This window comes from Nematolebias whitei, chromosome 1 (assembly GCF_014905685.2).
Source record: "Nematolebias whitei isolate Nwh7 chromosome 1, NemWhi1, whole genome shotgun sequence".
NCBI lineage: Eukaryota > Metazoa > Chordata > Actinopteri > Cyprinodontiformes > Rivulidae > Nematolebias > Nematolebias whitei.
Genome location: NC_056498.1, coordinates 13,968,247 through 13,992,047, shown reverse-complemented (window position 1 = coordinate 13,992,047; position 23,801 = coordinate 13,968,247). Strand labels below are relative to the sequence as shown.

The following is a 23,801-nucleotide window of genomic DNA, read 5'->3' as shown; positions in this document are numbered from 1 at the left end:
TATATATATACACACACTACATTGCCAAAAGTATTCGCACACCTGCCCTGACTCACATGAGTTTCAGTGTCATCCCATTACTAATCCATAGGGTCCAATATGACGTTGGTCCATCCTTTGCAGCTAGAACAGCTTCAACTCTTCTGGGAAGGCCACAAGGTTTAGGAGTGTGTTTATGGGGATTTTTTACTATTTGTCCAGAAGCGCATTTGTGAGGTCACATACTGAAGTTGGACGAGAAGGCCTGGCTCACAGTCTCCGCTCTAATTCATCCCATCGTTGTTCTATCAGGTTAAGGTCAGGACTCTGTGCAGGTCAGTCAAGTTCATCCACACCAGACTATGCCATCCATGTCTTTATGGACCTTGCTTTGTGCACTGGTGCACAGTCATGCTGGAAGAGGAAGGGGCCAGCTCCAAACTGTTCCCACAAAGTTGGGAGCATGGAATTGTCCCAAATGTCTTGGTATGCTGAAGCAATCAGAGTTCCTTTTACTGGAACTAAGGGGCCAAACCCAGCTCCTGAAAAACAACCCCCCCAACATAATCCCCCTCCACCAAACTTTACACTTGGCACAATGTAGTCAGACAAGTACCGTTGTCCTGGCAACCGCCAAACCCAGACTCGTCCATCAGATTGACAGAGAAGTGCGATTCATCACTCCAGATAACGTGCCTCCACTGCTCTAGAGTCCAGTGGCGGTGTGCTTTACAACACTGCATCCGACGCTTTGCATTGCACTTAGTGATGTATGGCTTGGATGTAGCTGCTCGACCATGGAAACCCATACCATGAAGCTCTCTGCTCACTGTTTTTGAGCTAATCTGAAGGCCACATGAAGTTTGGAGGTCTGTAGTGATCGAATCTGCAGAAAGTTAGCGACCTCTTCACACTATGCACCTTAGCATCCGCTGACCCCGCTCCATCAGTTTACGTGGCCTATCTTCATGACTGAGTTGCTGTCATTCCCAAACACTTCCATTTTCTTAAAATACTGTTGACAGTTGACTGTGGAATATGCATAGGTGGCATCCTATCAGTTCCACGTTGGAATTCACTGAGCTCCTGAGAGCGACCCATTCTTTCACAAATGTTTGTAAAAACAATCTGCATGCCTAGGTGCTTCATTTTATACACCTGTGGCCATGGAAGTGATTAGAACACCTGATTCCAATAATTTGGATGGGTGAGCAAATAAATACTTTTGACAATGTAGTGTATATGAAGGCGTTTTAAACCCCTTCCACACTTGCCATATCCTAAACAATGTTTCTAAACTCTAAATGTTCTACAAGAGCACAGAAGGTCATGATTTCAGCTCCCTGCCTCATCTGCTCTTCGACACCTGCAAGCGCTCTTGGCCACGCCCACTTCTCCGCACTGCACGCTGAACAGCTGATCAGCTGCAGCAGGAAGTTTATCCTGCCGTATGAGCTGCACAAAAGCACAGCAGGTGCTAAATAATTTTAAATAATTTATTTTAGATAAAAATTCCATGCCGATCGTGCGGCTCATCCATGAATCAGCCAGTTGTGTGTCATGTCCAATCTCATATTGAAAAACTGTGATAGAGCGAGTCCGCGATAAACGAACCGCGAAGTAGCGAGGGACTAATGTATGTGTATACGTATACATGTATACATACACTGCCTGGCCCCCCAAAAAAAGTCTCCACCTGGATTTAACTAAGCAAATAGGTATGAGCCTCCTATCAGATAATTACTGCATGGGTGATTAAATTTCAGCTGCAACAAGTTATTTACCCCAACTGGTGCAATGAGTTGCTTCTCATTTCTTAAACAACCATGTCAAAGACACATTGTGTGGTCGTGGAAAAGATGTCAGTCTGTTTGAGAAGGGTCAAATCATTGGCATCAAGCAGAGAAAACATCTGAGATTACAGAAACTACTAAAATTGGGTTAAGAACTGTCCAACGCATTATTAAAAACTGGAAGGATAGTGGGGACCCATCGTCTTCGAGGAACAAATGTGTCCGGAAAAAAAATCCTGAATGATCGTGATTGGTGATCACTTAAATGTTTGGTGAAATCAAATAGAAGAAAAACAACAGCAGCACTCAGGGCTGTGTTTAATAGTGAAAGTAAGAGCATTTCCACACACACAATGTGAAGGGAACTCTAGGGATTGGGACTGAACAGCTGTGCAGCCTTAAGAAAACCACTAATCAGTGAGGCTAACTGGAAAAAAAGCTTCAATTTGCTAGGGAGCATAAAGATTGGGCTCTGGAGCAATGGAAGGTCATGTGGTCTGATGAGTCCAGATTTACCCTGTTCCAGAGTGATGCATGCATCAGGGTAAGAAGAGAGGAAGGTGATGCACCCATCATGCCTAGTGTCTAGTCATCAGTGCAAGATCTTAGTGAAAAATTAATGCAACACTGGATGGAAATAAATCTTGTGACATTGCAGAAGCTTATAGAAACAATGCCACAGTGCTGCTGTAATCAAAGCTAACGGCGAAATATTAGTGTATGACCTTTTCTTTGGTGGCGACTTTGTTTTTGGCCAGGCAGTGTGTGTGTGTGTGTGTGCGTGCACGCACACACACCACTTTTGAAGATTACATTTACGTTCAGACCTCTTATGCATTTTAAACCCAGTTCAGCCTGGAGTCAGACTGGGCCCACAGTCCACCCAGTCTCTTAATCTTTGCCGGCTCTGCTTTTGTTTGCCTTCAGCAGTGATGCCTTATCATGGCAAGACTGTGAGAATGTCAACTCAGCAGTAACTGCACCTCGTCATTTGTCCAGAACACCCCTCCACCCCAAAACATGCTCATGGAAAAGACTGAGTTGTTCACACACTTTAGCACATCACTCATAACATGTCAACACAACAAAACAGGTCTGACATCCCCATAAAAACATTTACTACTCTTATCGATCTAATTCTAATTATCTAATTAAAATAATAAAATAATAAAATATATTAAAATAATAAATAATCTAAAATGTATCAAAGGGAAAGCAGTGCAGACATGGAACTATACTTAACTTACATTTCATCCAGAAAGTATTCACAGGGCTTCACTTTCTCCACATTTTGTTACAACCTTATTCCAATTTTTATTCATTTCTTTCCTCTACATTCTACACCCCATTATGACAATGTGAAAAAAAAATGATGTTTGATATTTTTGCTTATTTGTTGAAAAAGAAAATCTCTGTAAATGAAGTGAGTTGGAGGTGTGCTCACATTGTACTCCAGTTGGGTAAGATCTCCTGGTTCCACACCTGGGCTGCTGTTCCGATGCTCTCTTCAAGCTTACATCGATCCTCCAGCTGCTTCTTCCTTTTCTGAGCATCCTTCAACTCTACAGAAAGCAGGTGGTTAAATACATAAATAGAGAAACACGAATGAGAGCAAGAAAAAAAAGGTTGCAGTGGAGAGCAGGAAGCCAACCTCTCTTCTTGGCCTGGGCCACCATCTCTTCATACTGCTGTCGGTGTTTCTGGGCCTCCTCTGCAGGCTTGGCAGGCAAATTACTGAAAAAAACAAACAGGCATAGACAGGGAATGGGTTAGTGAGCAGCCATGAGATCTTTGAGTTTTACCTGTATTATTTATGATCAGAGACCTTGTAGCATATAGATTAGAGGAGAAGAATCACTTATTGGGGACGCACCTATTATTCTACACCTCGGAAGCGAGTCTACATTTCTATCTCCGTTAATGCGGCCCGAACCACAATGACTACCCCCACAAAAGTTATATCAAGACGACTGGCTTGGCCCTGTGATGTGTGCTATTACTTTTATTGGCATTTCAAGTTACCATGGCGAAGTAATTTGCAAACAAAGACGCAATATTTCACCCACTCCAGGAACTAGTTGGTGACTGCCCACTTATTATTCTACACCTGAAAAGCGTATCTTTTTCAGCTTTAATGCAGCCCAAACCGCAAAGTGGACCCCTACAAAAGTTATTTCCAAACGACAGGCCCAGCCCCGAGATGTGTGCTATTAATTTTATTGGCAATTGGCGTTACCATGGCAACATATTTTGCTAACAAAAATGACAAATTTCCCATAGGAAATGAAGAGAAAACTTTTCAAAGAAACTGAGTAACGTCGGGAGCCATTTTGGTTCAACATGCATGGAAGGCACCAATTATCACCTATTATTACCGTTATTAATTAGTAAAAAAAAAAACTAAATGATTAATGATTCATTTTAATAATTACAAATAATAACATTAATATTATTAATAATAATTTATATTTAATATTACTTATTAATATCAATATTATTATCAAATATATTAATAGTTTATATAATTAATAAATCAATGCTATATTAATAATTATTAATATTATTAATTAATAATTATTATTATTATTAATTCTACTTTAATAATAAATAGGCAGTCCCCATCAAAGTTTCTCCAGGAACTTTCTAGTTGTGTTTAGTCCTGTAACTTGTCCATAATAATAAAAAAATAACTCTTTATACCATGACAAGCTACATAAAACCCTGAGGGACAGATCCTACCCAAAGGATTTAAATTATTAATTAAGCCTAGCTGCTTCTCAGAGATTATCGCCGTTGTACAAGCTGCTACTTTTGTCTCACACTTTGTATCCCACAGTTTATATACAGGAGCGTCTTATTTATACATTTTTTTCAAAATTTTCAAAATTCACATTTTTTAATTGTATTTTGAAGGACTCCCTGCTTTCTCTTGGTAGCTTCCTGCCACTAACACTTTCCTTTGACAGAGCTGGGCACTTGTGGCTCTCAGTACCCCGCCCCTCATGGGGGCAGGTGTTTGTGACACAGAGAGAATGCCCTCAAGACATCAGATACACGACTTTTGCTCATGGTTTCAAATACCAAACCATAACTCCACCCACTCTGTCATCATGTGACCAGAAGTCTAACCTGAATGACCAATGAGGTACTCTCGAGGACCATCCTCCAAGATAGACGTGAATTAATTTCCTTAGATCGTTCCTGTGTTTATAGTATTTTGCGCTTAATGCACAGACCTGTTCATTTGCTCAACGATAATGGAAAACGCGCAGAGAATTTCTTATGACACAGTTTTCATGTTAAAAGCGATCTATCGGCTGTCAAGGAGGAAACGGCTGCAGCCCATAAGCTGCATCAACGTGTCGATGGTCAGGATTGGAGACAAAAGCAGTCAAGTCTGTTACATGTTTAATAAAAGTTTTAAAATTCTCTCTGTGTGACATTTTTCTGTGCTGATAAATATGCATTTAAGTACCAGGATCTCACTTTAAAGTCACATCCGAACACGAGGCGGAGAAGTCTTCCCCCTCACCTTCCGTCCATGAGAGCTTAACGGTGGAGAAGTCGTCAGATTTATTTTTAAAGCAGTCAGTCAAGACTGGTACATATTTAAATAAAAGTCAAAAAATACATATGTGTATGGTAAATATGTGATTAAATACCAGTATCTCATTTTAGCTTAAACAGGGGCATGAATGGGAGCGGAGGAGACAACGACACAGGAAAAGAAAAAGAAGAACAAGGAGGGAGGGGCTGTTCTCCCTCATATTTCTGCTGAGGAGAAATCACATCAAACTTATTTAGAAAGTACATTTAAAAACAGCAGTTGTTAACAAAAGTGTTTACCAATAAAAATCAATGGTACTAATTTAATAAATATTTACTGCATTCTACAGGTACTACAAACCAGATTCCAAAAAAGTTGGGACACTAAAATTGTGAATAAAAACTGAATGCAATGATGTGGAGATGGCAAATGTCAATATTTTATTAGTAATATAACATAGATGACAGATCAAAAGTTTAATCTGAGTAAATGAAACATTTTAAAAGGAAAAATATGTTGATTCAAAATTTCACAGTGTCAACAACTCCCAAAAAAGGTGGGACAAGTAGCAGTAAGTGGCTGGCAAAAGGAAATTGAGCATATAACGAACAGCTGGAAGACCAATTAACACTAATTAGGTCAATTGACAACATGATTGGGTATAAAAAGAGCTTCTCAGAGTGTCAGTGTCTCTCAGAAACCAAGATGGTAAGAGGATCACCAATTCCACCATTGTTGCGCAGAAAGACAGTGCAGCAATACCAGAATGGTGTTACCAAGCATAAAATAGCAAAGACTTTTAAGTTATCATCATCAACTGTGCATAACATCATCAAAAGATTCAGAGAATCTGGAACAATCGCTGTGCGTAAGGGTCAAGGCCGTAAAACTCTACTGGACGCTCATGATCAACGGGCCCTTAAACGTCACTGCACCTCAAACAGGAATGTCACTGTCAAGGAAATAACAGAATGGGCTCAGGAATACTTCCAGAAAGCATCGTCAGTGAACACAATCCACCGTGCCATCTGCCGTTGCCGGCTGAAACTCTACAGTGCAAAGATGAAGCCATTTCTAAGCAAGCTCCACAAGCTCAGACGTTTGCACTGGGCCAGGGGTCATTTAAAATGGAGTGTGGCAAAATGGAAGACTGTTCTGTGGTCAGATGAGTCACGATTTGAAGTTCTTTATGGAACACTGGGACGCCATGTCATCCGGACCAGAGAGGACAAGGATAGCCCAAATTGTTATCAACGCTCCGTTCAGAAGCCTGCATCACTGATGATATGGGGTTGCATGAGTGCTTGTGGCATGGGCAGCTTGCATGTCTGGAAAGGCACCATTAATGCAGAGAACTATGTTCAGGTTCTAGAACAACATATGCTCCCATCTAGACGTCATCTCTTTCAGAGAAGGCCCTGCATTTTTCAACATGATAATGCCAGACCACATTCTGCAGCAATCACAACATCATGGCTACGTAGGAGAAGGATCCGGGTACTGAAATGGCCAGCCTGCAGTCCAGATCTTTCACCTATAGAGAACATTTGGCGCATCATAAAGAGGAAGGTGTGACAAAGAAGGCCCAAGATGATTGAACAGTTAGAGGCCTGTATTAGACATGAATGGGAGAGCATTCCTATTTCTAAACTTGAGAAACTGGTCTCCTCTGTCCCCAGACGTCTGTTGAGTGTTGTAAGAAGAAGGGGGGATCCCACACAGTGGTAAAAATGGACTTGTCCCAACTTTTTGGGGATTTATTGATGCCATGAAATTTGGAAACAACAGATTTTTCCCTTAAAATGATACATTCTCTCAGTTTAAACTTTTGATCTGTGATTTGTGTTCTATTCTGAATACAATATTACATGTTGGCTAGGGGTTGAACGAGTATATAATTTTTAACTTGACATTAACATAATAAAATCAGAGTAGAACTCGAGTATTTGATGACGTCATATATCTCAAGATACAAAAATAAATAAATAAATAAAACCGCAAAAAAAAGGTTGTTATTTACAAAAAAAAAAAAAAAGACCAACAAAACATTGGGAGCGTATATTATCAGAGTCAGAGTCAGAGTCAGAGTTTCTTTATTGTCATTCGCACCTCATGTGGTACATGTGGTGGAGCGAAATTATGTACACAAGGTCCCAGTTACATCCGACAATAAAATGTATAAGAAAAACAGTAATGCTGTTATGTTATGCTCCTAACATTTATCATACTGCAAATAAGTCACAGGAAAAACTAAACTATTAGTTATTATTATTAAACTGCAAACGTGAAGAAACGTGCAGCACGTCAAAAACGAAACTTAACTGAAACTGGTTCGGTGGATTGGACCCGGTGTTACACCATACTCTGTGACCTGCAACAGTGCAACACCGCCCCCTACGGTCATACGGTGGTCACATAATATGACGTCACTACGGATACTCGATGTTAAATTTTTAACCTCGATAGATGTCCTAGCAATCAATGTGTAGATTACTCGAGTACTCTGTTAATGCCCTAATATTGGCACCTCCACATCATTGGTTAGTTACATTTTGTAGTCTTATTTGCTGCCAACTAAAAGAAGCCTTCATAATCCACTCTAACATGATTCACTTTACATCAGTAGCTGCAACAAAACTTTCACCTATTTTCTCCATCAGGTCTGGTTTACTTGCAGATAATATTGATAATGAGACGAGTCCCTGAGGCTCAATGGGATTAACCTGTCTAAATAAAGGTTGAATGAAAGCAAACAAAAAAGATGGTTTAAAACACATGCAGACTAAATCCACTACTTTGTCTAGCAGGTGTCAGGAACCCTTCTCGAACCCTTTTTAATTTATCCCAATGGAACCTGATGAACCACTTTGGTCATGACTGCTTCAAACGAGTCGGCGGGGGAGAGGGATAGGCCTGTCACAATAACAAATTTTGCTGGGCGATTGTCTCTGAAATTATTGCGATAAATTATAATATTGTTTGAAATTTGAAAATAATGAGCAACTATTGTCAAATTTAAGAAGAAATGTTGGTTAATTTGTTTTGATGGTAGTACCTGTTTTTGATCACCAAATGGCAGTATAAGACTGTTGGAACCGAAGGATGGATAGTGAGGGAGCGAGCAGCGTGTCTTTAAGAAAAATTGGAGGAAGGTCCCTTGACGCGACACGGGCACTCTTTCCTTTTTTCTGGTTCTCAAAATGGCAGACACTCGGTGTAGTTTGAGCTCTTTAGCATTTTTCACTCAAAGCTTTTAATAAAAACTCAGTAAACAAGTCCTCAGCTTCTTTTTGCAGAGAAAAACAACTTTTTACACAAAGGCACGAGGGTTTCAACTGTGAATTTTGGAGCTTCGACAAGACAGAGGTTTTTTTTCTAGGTTGGCCTGTTAGCTTAGCTCGTAGCTTAGCTTCTCAGCTTAGCTGCTTTCAACGATCCAAAAACACAATTTTGGAAGTTAAAACAGATTTTAAAGAGAAAAGAGAAAGGGAGGGGTCAGTGAAGAGCACCAGAGTTGAGTCTTTTGTCATCCAGTGTCTTCAGTAGAAAGAGAGACACAAAGAAACGATAAAGCCGATAAATGAAAATGAGGTTGATAATTTTCATTCATCATGCGATTAATTGATTTATTGTTTATCGCGACAGGCGTAGAGAGGGTGGACTCCAGAAACCATCTGAGCACCATCAAATTGGTTGACCCACTATGTGAAGGTGCTATTTATAAGACTTTTATAAGAGTTATAAGACATACAGGTCCTTCTAAAAAAATTAGCATATTGTGATAAAGGTCATTATTTTCCATAATGTAATGATAAAAATGAAATTTTCATATATTTCAGATTCATTGCACACCAACTGAAATATTTCAGGTCTTTAATTGTTTTAATACTGATGATTATGGCATACAGCTCATGAAAACCTAAAATGCCTGTCCCAAAAAATTAGCATATCATGAAAAGGTTCTCTAAACAAGCTATTATCTTAACCATCTGATTCAACAACGTAACTCTAAACACCTGCAAAAGATTCCTGAGGCTTTTAAAAACTCCCAGCCTTGTTCATTACTCAAAACCGCAATCATGGGTAAGACTGCCGACCTGACCGCTGTCCAGAAGGCCATCATTGACACCCTCAAGCAAGAGGGTAAGACACAGAAAGAAATTGCTGAACGAATAGGCTGTTCCCAGAGTGCTGTATAAAGGCACCTCAGTGGGAAGTCTGTGGGAAGGGAAAAGTGTGGCAGAAAACGCTGCACAACGAGAAGAGGTGACCGGACCCTGAGGAGGATTGTGGAGAAGGGCCGATTCCAGACCTTGGGGGACCTGCGGAAGCAGTGGACTGAGTCTGGAGTAGAAACATTCAGAGCCAGCGTGCACAGGCGTGTGCAGGAAATGGAATACAGGTGCCGCATTCCCCAGGTCAAGCCACTTTTGAACAAGAGACTGCGGCAGAAGTGCCTGACCTGGGCTACAGAGAAGCAGCACTGGACTGTTGCTCAGTGGTTCAAAGTACTTTTTTCGGATGAAAGCAAATTTTGCATGTCATTTTGAAATCAAGGTGCCAGAGTCTGGAGGAAGACTGGGGAGAAGGAAATGCCAAAATGCCAGAAGTCCAGTGTGAATCACCCACAGTCAGTGATGGTCTGGGGTGTCATGTCATCTGCTGGTGTTGGTCCACTGTGTTTTAGCAAGGGCAGGGTCAATGCAGCTAGCTATCAGGAGATTTTGGAGCACTTCATGCTTCCATCTGCTGAAAAGCTTTATGGAGATGAAGATTTCATTTTTCAGCACGACCTGGCACCTGCTCACAGTGCCAAAACCACTGGTAAATGGTTTACTGACCATGGTATTACTGTGCTCAATTGGCCTGCCAACTCTCCTGACCTGAACCCCATAGAGAACCTGTGGGATATTGTGAAGAGAAAGTTGAGAGACGCAAGACCCAACACTCTGGATGAGCTTAAGGCCGCTATCGAAGCATCCTGGGCCTCCATAACACCTCAGCAGTGCCACAGGCTGATTGCCTCCATGCCACGCCGCATTGAAGCAGTCATTCATGCAAAAGGATTCCCGACCAAGTATTGAGTGCATAACTGAACATGATTATTTGAAGGTTGGCGTTTTTTGTATTAAAAACACTTGTCTTTCATTGGTGGGATGAAATATGCTAATTTTTTGGGACAGACATTTTGGGTTTTCATGAGCTGTATGCCATAATCATCAGTATTAAAACAATTAAAGACCTGAAATATTTCAGTTGGTGTGCAATGAATCTGAAATATATGAAAGTTTCATTGTTATCATTACATTATGGAAAATAATGACCTTTATCACAATATGCTAATTTTTTGAGAAGGACCTGTAACTAAGACACTTTGTGACTCAACAAAAATAAAATTGCACATAACACATTTTTAGCAGTTATGTGTGTACATAAATAAGCTAAGTACCACTTCTGTGCAATTTACACAAGTGACAACTTCTATATTTTCCTAAATGTATGTGTCTTCAATTAGACTCCAACAGTCGCAACCCAGTGAAGTACAAACTCAAGTCTCAACGTTTTTAACATCACATAATGATGACTGTAGAGGACAGCCCAACTGTTTTTACATGAATGAACTTTATTAAGCACACGTGACATCTGTCTGTGGTTTTATAGAGGACTATCCAGTGAACACAAAAGCTTTTGACTTGACCCAATAATTCCATGAATACCAAGCAAAATACTGTGAAAGTTGCATTTCCTCTTGAATACAGAGCTGGTTTGTCTTCTTTAATTAATCAACAAAAGACCTACAGTTAACAACAGTGCAATTATCTGACCATATCCACTGACAGAATCTGACCATACAGAGTTTATCTAGCTTTTGGAGACAGAAGGGATCTGCCCGACAGTGATGATATTTTGCCCATTTCAATTTGATCCAAGTTCCCAACGTGATTAAACCATGAAAGCAACTATTTATTAGAAGACAATATGTGGAGAAATATAAATATTAGCATAACAGATTTTTTTTTATGTACCAGAGAAAGCTGCTGCTAAACAGACAGTTGTATAAGCACATCAGTTTGTGTGCAACCTAATGAAAAGCAGCTAAAAACTGAACTCGTGGTGCGCGTCAGTACTGTTCGTTTTCATGTGCAGCAGAGAAAAACGAACCCCTGCATTTACCTGCTAACAACCCATGAAGGGGTGAGGAAGAAAACAAAAAGCCAGTGTAATGGAGCCTGGCTTAGGAAGGCCCATTAAATTTTCAGCAATGCTTCTCTTTTACCGACTGTGATACAAACAGATAAGATAAGTTGGAAATGTGCTGAATCATCATTAATGATTAGGCAAAAGAAGAAGGTCTGAAGGAAAAAGTACAAGAGGAAGATGAAAAGAAAACAACTGATGTTCTGGTTACTGTGTGGCTTAAAACAGCTGGTTGATTTTGACAGTAAAAAGGTTCAAGAGTCCATAGTAAGCCTGTGTGTGTGTGTGTGTGTGTGTGTGTGTGTGTGTGTGTGTGTGTGTTTGTACATACGCAGGTCTGTGTTCGAGTATCAGTGCAGTGGTGGAGAGTGGCTCAAAGTCCAGGTTCTTTCTCACACTCTGCCTGGGGGAAGTCGGGTTACCAGGTCCAGGTCTGCTGCTCTTTATTTCATATTCCTGAGGACAAACATGCAGATTTAGATACAGAAAGAGCAAAAACAAAAGGCACAACTACAGCCACTCCAACTAGTTTGTCATCCAGTCTCATGTTGGCTTTGTTTTGTGCGACTGGCAAAACATGTGTTAAAGGGAAAGGTCAGCTACTTTGCAGTAAGATACCATGGAAAAGTTAACTATTATCCTGCCTGTTGGAACTCCTTGAACAACCTCAATTTGGAGAAATATAGTTTGTGTTCAACAGGACAGATGAGCTAATGGTTAGTCATAACTCCAACTGAATAGGACTGCTGCAAGGGGTAAACAATAAGAGCACGTGATTACAAAATTATTCAGTATTGTGAATTTCCATGTGCCTGCTGGGGGCACCAAGGTGAGTTGAGGTTCATTTGAATGCTAAAATGTGTATTTTTAACATGCCACTTGTATTTGGGATTTTGTTAGATATTTTTAGACTGGTCCTATGGTTTTGATCTGCTCAGAGATGGGATTATAATGAAATTATGACCCGGTTCTGACTGGGTTAAACTGGGCCAGCAACTCTAAAAAAAGAGTCTCCCTGGGATTCAATATCTGTCAAGGAACAGAGTTTAATCTGCTTGCTACATCACGTAGAAAGGCTTTTGAAGCACCGTCTCATATTTCCTAACATATCAGAACCACATAAGATCCATTGAGATCACATTTAGTCACACCCCCTCATACACTGACAGGTTGAGCTCCCCTTCTGCGAAGGAGGAGTCCAGGACCCTATAAATGAGTAATGACATGGGACATGGAGGCTCTTCCGGGTTTGTGAACGCGTCACAGACCGGAGAGTCCAGCGCTGTAAATTGTAACCTTTTTCTGCCTTGATTTAATAATTGATAAAACCGAATTGACGTTTTCTTGATTTATTGATATTGTGAGTTGCCACTTCTGAGGGAGATTCGAGCCGGGGGGAGAGACGTGGGCTGGAGGGGGTTTCCAGGTCTGGTGGCCTGCAGCCAGCTCCAGTCTTTAACCATTTACTAGAATCCTTTGCAACATTGATCTTGAACATATAGCTTTTTCTACTTTGATAAATTTTCTATTTATTGTCCTGATTGCCATATTGAAATGGTTTACACGAATATCCTGATGCATGCTCAATAATCCAGGTAGAAAAATCTAAAAAAGTTAAGTCTGGTCCTCTGGACATTCAAAAAACAAAACAAAGCAAAATAATTGTAGAAATGTTTCGTCTTTCATCTGAAAGACTTCTTCAGTCTGAGGTGCTGTATTCAGCTCAGTCTTATAAATAGCACCGTCTCAGAATGGATCAACCAGTTTTGCTGCTGACAGCCAAAACTAGCTGTTCACATGATTAAGGAGGACCATCAGCCTAACAATGGATCATTAGCACACTGATAGTTGTTTGCTATTCACAGAGCGCTGAGTGACACTGGCAATAACAGCATTGGAAGATGGAGGTAGTTGAGCATAGATGCCTCTGTTTAATGATGGACGGGTTCTCTTCACAAAGACGGCCTCATTTATTCCTCTCTCAAACCAACTAAACTAAGGGTGCATTAACACCAGCCCTGTTTAGTTTGCTTTAATCGAACTCTACCCTGTTTGTCTAGAAAGTCTGGTTCGTTTGTGTGTGTGTGTGGGGGGGGGGGGGGGGGGGGTGAATGTGCAATCGAATTCTGATGCGAACCAAAAAAAGCAAACTCTGGAGTGATACTAGCAATAAAAGCATTGTAAGAGGGGGGCAGTTGAGTACAGAGGACTCCACCCCTGTTTAATGATGGACTGTTTCTTTTCACAAAGATGGCCTCCTTTACTCGACTGGGTTCCTCGACTTGTTATGATGAATAGAAAACAAAAACTGCTCACAAACTAAAAGTTTCACTAGAAGTGCGAGCAATTATTACTGGGGTCCAAGCCACTTGACACATGTCAACCCTGGCTAATCCCTTGCTTATCAAGGAGAGGTACACCATACGCCATCTGATCCAGTTTACTACCCGCTGATAAGTTGACACCTCAGTTCCTCTCGTTGCCTGAGTGTATAAAATAAATGGCAGCAAATCAGATGACATGACTACAAAGTCAATCTTCAATCTATGACCTAGCGTGTCCTGGTGCCAAGTGCACTTATGGACACCCTATTGTTCAAACATGGTGTTTGTAATGGACAAACTATGACTAGCACAGAAGTCCAACAACAGAACGCTGCTTGGGTTCAGATCAGGGAAGCTATTTCTCTCAATCATGCCCCTCCAGATCACATTGTCGCTACTGACATGGGCATTTACGTCCCCCAGCATAAGAGTGTCCACGGCTGGAGCAGCTTCCAGCACACCCATTAAGGACGCCAAGAAGGCCAGATATTCTGGACTTCCATTTGGCATGTAGGCACAGGAAATTGTCAGAGCCATTACCCCCCCACCCAAAGGCGCAGAGAAGCTACTCTCTCGTCTATGTTATGTTGTTTGTCATATGAAGATTAACACAAGGTCAACAATGCAATGAAATGTTCAGGATGAGAAGAACCGATTATGACTCGCTAAAAAACAAGAAATACTAAAGCATGCAATAAGGATACAAAATAACATATCAAAAAGTGAAAAAGAAATGCAATATTTAAAAGGTCCAAAATATATATATAGTAAACAACAACATGGTAGAATATAGCAGTGCAAGCAGGATAAATTAGTATAAAAAAGTATTTCACAGGTAGTAATATAAAAGCATAATTGCACATGATATATTCAGACCATTTCCAAAAAATTAGAATATCATGGAAAAGTTTTTTAACTTCCATAACTCCATTCAAAAAGTTAATTTTTAATAGATGATAGATTCAGGGCCCACAATTTAAACAATTTCAAGTATTTGTTTATTTTTACATAATCTGGGCCTCCAGCTCATGAAACCCATGAAAACAGAATTTCAAAAAATTAGAATATTTTGAAGACATCCGACCACACTATTCAGTTTTTGCAGCAAAGAAAAAAAATTAGGATCACAACAAATCAATCAAAATATGGTACTTTCAAAACAAGATGTCAATCTTCAATACTTGGTTGAGAATCCCTTTGTCTTAATCACTGCCTCGATGCGACGTGGCATTGAGGCAATCAGCCTGTGGCATTGCCTGGGTGTTATGGAAGCCCAGATTTCCTTGATGCTGTCAGCTCTTCTTTGTTGTTGGGTCTGGTGCCCCTCATTTTCCTCTTGAGAATACTCCATAGATTCTCAATGGGGTTTAGGTCTGACGAGTTGACTGGACAGTCAAGCACTGTGGCATGGACATTAAACCAGGCTTTGGTGCTTCTGGCAGCATGGGCAGGGGCCAGGTCCTGATGGAAGATGAAATCTGCATCTTCATACAGATCCTCGGCAGAAGGAATCATGAAGTCCTCTAAAACATTCTGGTAGACTGTTGCAGTGACCTTGGATTTAAGAAAGCAGAGTTTACCAACACCTGCACCGGACATTGTACCCTAAATCATGACTGACTGGATATTTCACACTGGACCTCAAGTAGTATGGGCTCTGTTCCTCACCCTTCTTCCTCTAAACCCTTGGACCTTGATTTCCAAATGAAAGGCACACTTTACTTAAACGGAAAAGAGGACAGAGGAACCCAACAGTTGTGGCCAATCTCCTGGATGCGTCTGAATGTGGTGGTTTTTGAAGCTGTGACTCCTGCCTCATTCCACTCTTTCTGGATCCCTGCCCTGTCTTCTCTGTTTGATAATCTGCTGAAACCCACAGTCATCTCTTTTGCTGGTGCATCTTCTCCTGCCACATTTTGCTCTTCCATTAGACTTTCCATTGATATGTTTAGACAAAGCACTCTGTGAACAGCCAGACTCCTTAGCTATGAACTTTTGTAGCTTACCCATCCTATGGAGGGTATCAGTGATGGTCTTCTGGCCAGTTATGTCTGCAGTCTTCCCCATATTGAACTGAACTGAGACAAAATGAAGCAATTTAAAGACACCTGGGGAAACCTGTGCAGGTGCTTTGAGTCTAGTAGATGATCAGTGTGTCACACTCAGTTTAAAACATTCATGTCCTGCAAAATGTGACCTGATGTCTCCACAGTATTCAATTTTTTAAAATCCTGTTTTTGTGGGTTTCATGAGCTGGAAGCCCAAATTATGTAAAAATAAACAAATAAATGCTTGAAATCGTTTAAATTGTGGGCCCTGAATCTATCATCTATTAAAGATCAACTTTTTGAATGGAATTATGGAAGTTAAACAACTTTTCCATGATATTCTAGATTTTTGGAAAGGGTCTGTATTGCACATAACTACACGGGTTGTGTAACAGGTTCTATCTACTAGAGTTCTATCTAATGCTCCATTTGCACTGCTCCTAATTAGCCCCAACTCAGCTCAGCCTGGATTTGTACCTGCACTTTAGGACCGATTCTGGAGGCGTGTCCAGAATCCAAGTCCTGCTAAGTAGAATTTTGCGATGAGTTACTCAAAGCTCCTCAGATAAATAATATTAAATTATTATTTTTATATATGATTTTTTCTGTTCAGTGCCCTGAGACGACTTCTGCTATGACTTTGCGCTGTATAAATAAACTGAACTGAATTAAATCTGATGAACCAGAGTCTACAAAAACATTTCTATTTAAATCTAAAAAAGTTAAGTCTGGTCCTCTGGACATTCAAACAACAAAAAACAAAAAAAAAAGAAATGTTTCATCTTTCATCCGAAAGACTTCTTCAGTCTGAGGTGCTGTATTCAGCTCATAGCTATTTATACAAGACTGAGCTGAACACAGCTCCTCAGACTGAAGAAGTCTTTTGGATGAAAGATGAAACATTTATTCATTTTTTTTTTGTTTTGTTTTGTTTTTTGAATGTCCAGAGGACCAGACTTAACTTTTTTAGATTTTTCTACCTCGATTATAGAGCATGCATCAGGACATCTATTTAAAATTCTATATTTTTCTTCATCATTTGATGTATTTGTGCTCATTGTGGTTTTGTTTCTTGTATACAGATTATTTTTAGCTTTGAATTAAAGTTTAGCTTTAATTTAAAGTGTAATGCTTGTTTTGTGATTTGTACATCTGTGGGTTCAAATAATGTTGAACCAAAGGCTGTGTCTCTTCTTTAAACATGTTTGAGGAAAATATTCCTGAGAGATCCAATAATGTTGGCTTTTTATGATTTTTTCAGCTGAATTAACTTTAATTAACAGATTATTTAATAAAGTCAAAGTGAAAACAGGATTTCAAGATAAAGCCGGCACCGTTTATTTTTAATTCTCACTGATGAAAAAAATAATAAAAAATTAAAAAAAAACTTATTTTTTATACATAAACGTTTAAAAAAAAAATGTTTACACCCTTCGTCCCGGTCCTCCTGCCTGCCAGGGCTCGAATCCGGCCTTTGTGAGCAGGTGAGGCCGGGACTCGGGGTCCGGCCTCGCGGGCTTTAACAGGTCAGCAGCTCGTATGATCCGTATTATTACAGCTAAAAATATTAGCTTAAATACTGGTGCAAAAGGGTTCTTTCTGTGGCGTGCTGCGCAGAGTTGGGACTTATTAGGGGCAGTGCGAATGGGGCATAACAGGGAAATTTCCAACACACAACCACTAAGTCGGGGGGCTAAGAGTAGACCCACACCAGCTTGGTGCCTCTCACCATGAGCAACTCAAGAGTGGAATAAGGTCCAGTCGCTCTCAAGGAGATTGGTTCTAGAGCTGATGCTGTGTGCCAAGGTGAGCCTAACTTTATCGTCAGTACGTCTCAACCTCACGCACAAGCGCAGGCTCCTTCCCCACCAGAAAGGTTGCATTCCATGTCCCAAAAGCCAGCTTTGGTAAGCCAGGGTCAGAGCACCAAGGCACCCACCTTCAACCATTGCCCATGGCATCATGCACCCAACTCGTATGGCCCCTCCTGCAAGTGGTGGACCCACATGAAGGCAAATCAATGTTGCTCATTCAGGCTGTCCATTTTCCTACAATTTGTGGCTGTCAACTAGCCTCCAACTGCCACAGCCCAGTGAGATATGGCCTTTAGTCCTTTGGACAGGATAAAAAAAAAAAAAAAAAGCTTGTGCCAATATAGTGAATAACATTTTTCATTTATTTTTTTTTCCTATACACTTCATAAGAGCAATTTAAAAAATGCATATACATTTCTGATCATGTATGCCAACTCTTTTTCCATTTTGTACGTAAAATTGTATTCTTATTCAACTCTGTGGGATCAAAGGTCAAGGTTCTTTATTGTCATTCTCATCACATGTGGTACATATAATGGAACAAAATTGTGTACACAGGGTCCCAGTTATATCCAACAAAAGTATAAATTGTAAAAGATAAATAAGATCTAAGATATGAACTAAGAAATGCGCTAAGATAAGAATACACCAAGCACTAATAGTACAAAAACAATACGCCGAACAACAGCAGCACAAACATGAGTCTGTGTGAGCAGATGAGTACGAACGAACACAGCAGCATAAAATAAATCATGTTCATATTCATAAAAATATATTCATATAAACCAAGTTCATATTCCAAGTATGTTTCTAATTATGGCTTTAAATCCATCTTATGTATACAAAAAGATGATTAAGAGCATGGCCGGCCCAAGCCTCCATGGAGCTCTAAGCGAAATTTGGTTTGGGGCCCACGTTTCTGATAATAATGTGGATTACTGCAATCAACAGTCAGATGATCAGATCATTCCCCACCTAACATAAACTCATTGCAACTCTGACAGCCCTGTTTATATTATCCTATATACAGAGGTGTCAAACTCATTTTCAGTTTGGACACATCAAGTTCATGAATGTCCTCAAAAGGCCAGACATGGCAGAATGTATTGATAAAACTACCTCTTCACAAACTGGTAAAATATAACTTTCTCTGCATTCGACGACTTCTTCAAGTAATTTGGCATTATAAACATAAAGAAATGATATGATTTGACTGGTAAAGTAATACTGAAGTACAGTTATCTTGAAGTTCTGTTTCTGTGGACCTCTAGGGTGTAGAGAGCCACAGAAATGGTTATGGTGGGCCGGATTTGGCCCACAGGCCTTGAGTTTGACACATGCGATCTAGTGGTACTTAAGGTAATAAAAGAAAAAAACAAACAAACACCAGTATACAATGTATTTTACAGCAAAAGTGTCATCTGGTTTATTATCTTTGGTTCCAAAGAACTGCAACAGTAATGTTCAAAATAATTTGTAGTAATTTGTATCAACAACAAACAGATAAAAAAATTTAGACGCATAAAAATAAATTAAATTGTGCAAAAACAGACAAAATTAAAAAATAAAATATCAAGAAAATAATTAAATAATGTAAATGAAAAAAATACTTGAAACCATGTAAAATGGTTAAAAAAAATTTTTTTTTAAGTTGAATAAATTGACACATTTGACCTGTTTATGTCACTTCTTCCTCAGTACTTCACAAACTTTTTAAAACCTGTGCTTCCACTTAGGGGGCCCCCTACTGGCCCCGGGGCCCTAAGCAGACGCTTAGTTTGCTTATGCCTTGGGCTGACTCTGATTAAGAGTATTTGGCTGTATTTGTTAAAAAAATAAATAAATAAAATGAAACCCTGATTCCTCCAGGTTCCATGTACTGTAGCTGTATACAGGTATATTTTCAATAATAAATAGTAGGTCAACACAAACAAGAAAGCCCAGTTGTTAAAGACAGCCACTGTACAAAGTTACACATGCATAGAGACAACACTCGAAAGCAGAAGTGTGAGCAACGTGTCCGAGTTTCTGTGTTGTAGCTTTTCACAGGGTTAGCAACTGTATCCTATGATAACCTGAAACTAGGGAAACATGCTTTGTCCTGCTGGCACTAAGCCGAGCTCTCAGATTTCATGGAAGAGATGTAAAAGCTCTGCATGTCTGACTGCACAGACTTGCTGCTAACGGCCTTTAAAATAGTAAACTATAGAGGTTATGGGACTACAGAAGTCAGGCATTACGATACATAGCCTCAAAAAGTCAGCATTAAAACATTTATTTTACACCACAGTTTATTTTAAACTGTCCTTTCTCCAGTGTTGACATTGTCTAAACATTAAATCGTCATGGAAACATAGTCAGCATGCTAAATAATGTAAAGTGGAGATGAAGGGCACAGCAGGGTGATTCGCCTTGTTTCATGACTAACAGGAAGCTGCCTGAGGGGAAGCTTCAGCAGCACAGATCAAATAGTGAATGAGGCCCAGTTTATACAACGCTGCTTTTAAGTGGAATCAAAACAGAACTTTTCCATTTTAGCCATTCATCCACACAACAACAGTGAGTGAATTCTCAGACACCAAAACTTTTAAAATTCAGATCTCAAGGGTAGAAGTTTTCCAGAAACTACTTGTATGCTTTGACGGGAAACAGAAATTTATCTATAAGAGGATTTGTTTGAGCATGTGCAAAAAACCATCAATTGCAAGAAATTCAGATAACTGAATACCGTTTGTGCCGTCTCCAGTTTGTTTGTGGCTCCTGGGACTGATGAAGTCCTTTGGATGTAGGCGAAGCGTCTCGGCAAAAAAAGAAACCGTCCATTTGACCTGACTGAACAGTGTTGGGTTGTTTTGTCTCGTTTTTCTCTGTGTGACCCTGTGATGGATTTGCGACCTTTCCAGGGTGTACCCCACCTCTCGCACAGTGATGGTGACCAGTGACCCCCGTGACCCAAAAAGGAAGAAGCAGGTAAAAGATAAATGGATGGATGAATTCTGGACTGAACTGTTTTCATAATTGAGACTGAAGTGTCTGTGGGTGGTAAATATACAAAAATCACAGTGACAGCCAGTGACCTGGCATGGAAACTACAGTAGGTTCAACATATTTTGAGGTCTTGTCTAAACAGCAATCACAGTATTACCATGTAAACAAAATAATGTTTTTACAATCAACATAGGAAAAGCTAGATTGTTTCCAGATGATTGTTGACGTTTAAACTAGGGATGGGGCAGATCCGATCCAGTATCGGTATCGGCCTCCGATACCAGCATAATTAACGTATCGGATTTTCCGATCCACCTGCCGATATTTCCGATCCATGATGCATGTTGTCTTCAAACTATGGAATGGATTTACTGAACGGCGGCGTGTCTCATGAGCTTAGAGTAATAAGACCCGCCTCACATTCAGGAAATTCATTTCATAGTTTGCAGCCAGCTACAACGTGAGGGCTGAGTTAGCAGCACTGTGGCTAACAGCTAACAAACTTTTCATCTAAACATGCCCACTGTGTGGAAGTATTTTACACTAAACACCACAAAACAAGACAGCAACGTGAAATGTCTGCAGAGCCATAGCGCCACATTAAACCACGTTAAAGTTAGTTTTACGATGGACATTCGAGCTCCATGGCTTCAGCGGGGCGCTGCTCTTTGCTCAATCCAAAACAAGCGACTCGACACCGGCCAGCCGCGTCCAATCTGCCCCGCTCAGTCTGCCCGTCTCCGAGGAGGGACAGACTGAGCGCGGCTGCACCAAATCAGACTACCTGCTTCGGCTTGAACAAGAAGAAGACATCGTTGAAACCACGGAGCTCAAATGTTTACAGAGAAGTTGATAAACATCATGATTCATGACCAACCACTATCAGTTGTAGAAAACGAAGGATTTCTCAGCTTGATACTTGCAGTCAATATATAGTTTACCCTCGAGGAGATATTTATCAGTACAAAAGTAGACCATCATAAAAAACATGATTTGAAAATTATATTAAAAACAAAAACAGCTACATTATAAAGTGATGTAAAATACTAAAAACAGGAACATGTCTGTTGGTTTATGCCATGAACTTAGCAGATGTTTAAAGCCATTTAACATTTTATTTAATTTAATTCATTTATTCATTCATTTAAATTAAACAACATTTTTAAAAAATCATTGTAAAGAAAATATTGAATGAAGAGTGCAGAAATAAGAAAAAATTCTTATATCTGCCCCTTATAAAATATAAAACAACTTTAAACAATCACTTAAATTAATCACTTTAATATCCACTTTAAAGCTAGGAATAAAAAGAAATATGTTTTGTGTTAGCAAAATTTAATTCTAACTTTAAAACTTATCCAACATTATCCAAAAAAGTTAAATCTGGTCCTCTGGACATTCAAAAAAACAAAAAATAAAACAAAGCAAAAAAATCTAGAAACGTTTCGTCTCTCATCCAAGAGACTTCCTCAGTCTGAGGTGCTGTTTTCAGCTCAGTCTCTTAAATAGCACCTGCACAGAGTGGATCAACCAGTTTGCTGCTGACAACCAAAACCAGCTGATCACATGCTCAAGAAGGACCATCAGCCTAACAATGGATCATTAGCACACTGATGGCTGTTTACTACTCACAGAGGGCTGAGTGATACTAGCAATCACAGCATTGTAAGAGGGGGACAGTTGAACCCGGAGGCCTCCACCCCTGTTTAATGATGGACGGTTTCTTTTCACAAAGATGGCCTCCTTTACTCCTCTCTCAAACCATCGTTCCTCTCTGTCCAGGATGTGAACATCTTCATCCTTGAAAGAGTGACCGCTGGCCTGGAGATGAGTGTAGACCGCAGAATTCTGGCCTGATGATGTTGATCTTCTGTGCTGGGCCATCCTTTTGGCCAGTGGCTGTTTAGTTTCCCCGATGTAAGACTGATCACAGCCCTCCTGACACTGAACAGCATACACAACATTACTCTGTTTGTGCCGGGGGACTGGATCTTTGGGATGAACCAGTCTTTGCCGTAATGTATTTTGGGGTTTAAAAGCCACTGGGACTTTATGTTTAGAAAATAAACGTCTCAGTTTCTCTGATACTCCCTCAACATACGGAATGACCACTGGTCTGGGTCTGGGTTCCTCCTTTTCACCTGATGGCTGACTGGAGTCCTGTTTGGGTTTCTTCTCTGCTTTCAGGAAGGCCCAGTTAGGATATCCACATTGCTCTAGAGCCTGTTTTGTGTAGGATTTCTCCTGCCTGGCTCCCGAGCTAGTGGGGATGCTGTCTGCTCTGTGATACAGAGTCCTGATGACTCCTAACTTGTGCTCCAAAGGGTGATGGGAGTCAAACTGCAAATACTGGTCTGTGTGGGTGGGTTTGCGGTACACCTCGGTTTGCAAATGTCCTCTATCAGAGACTGAGACCTCACAGTCCAAGAAAGCCAACTTGCCATTTTTTACATCTTCTCGTGTGAACTCGATGTATTTATCCACAGAGTTGATGTGGTCAGTAAAATGTTGGACTTCCTGAGATTTAATTTTAACCCAGGTGTCGTCAACATACCTGAACCAATGACTTGGTGGTGTCCCTGAAAAGGACGTCAAGGCTCTCTTTTCTACCTCCTCCATGTACAGGTTGGCAACAATAGGAGAAACTGGAGACCCCATAGCACACCCATGTTTCTGCCTATAATATTGCTCCCCATATGTGAAGTAGGTTGACTGCAGGCACAGTTTCAAGAGTTGACACAGTTGTTCTGTGGAAAGCGTGGTCCTGCTGCTCAGAGTGGTGTCTGATTTTAATCTTAAACTGACCACCTCTACTGCATCATCAACAGGAATGCACGTAAAGAGTGATGTGACATCAAAAGAGACCATTGTTTCATCAGTCTCCATGATGACATCCCTCACCTTATCTACAAAGTCCATGGTGTTCTGTATGTGGTGTTCTGAGCTGCCAACTAAAGGGATGAGTACAGACGCCAGATATTTGGAAACATTGTAAGTGACAGAGTTAATCATGCTAACAATAGGTCTTAAAGGTACACCTTGTTTGTGGATTTTAGGTAAACCATACAGACTAGGTGTGGCCTCCCCTGGGTACAGTCTGTGGTACAGAA

The 23,801-nt window shown here is 40.3% G+C and overlaps 1 protein-coding gene across 1 annotated transcript in view; it reads right to left on the bottom strand.

The window, feature by feature from the left end:
* tbc1d14 (TBC1 domain family, member 14) overlaps positions 1-23,801 on the bottom strand; it is an 85,305-nt gene that overhangs the window by 25,050 nt on the left and 36,454 nt on the right. Inside the window, exons 4-6 of the mRNA XM_037682480.1 lie at positions 11,849-11,973; positions 3,424-3,506; positions 3,217-3,334 (exon numbers count right to left, since the gene is read on the bottom strand). Of these exons, the coding sequence (XP_037538408.1) occupies positions 3,217-3,334; positions 3,424-3,506; positions 11,849-11,973 (326 nt within the window). The remainder of the gene's footprint in view (positions 1-3,216; positions 3,335-3,423; positions 3,507-11,848; positions 11,974-23,801) is intronic.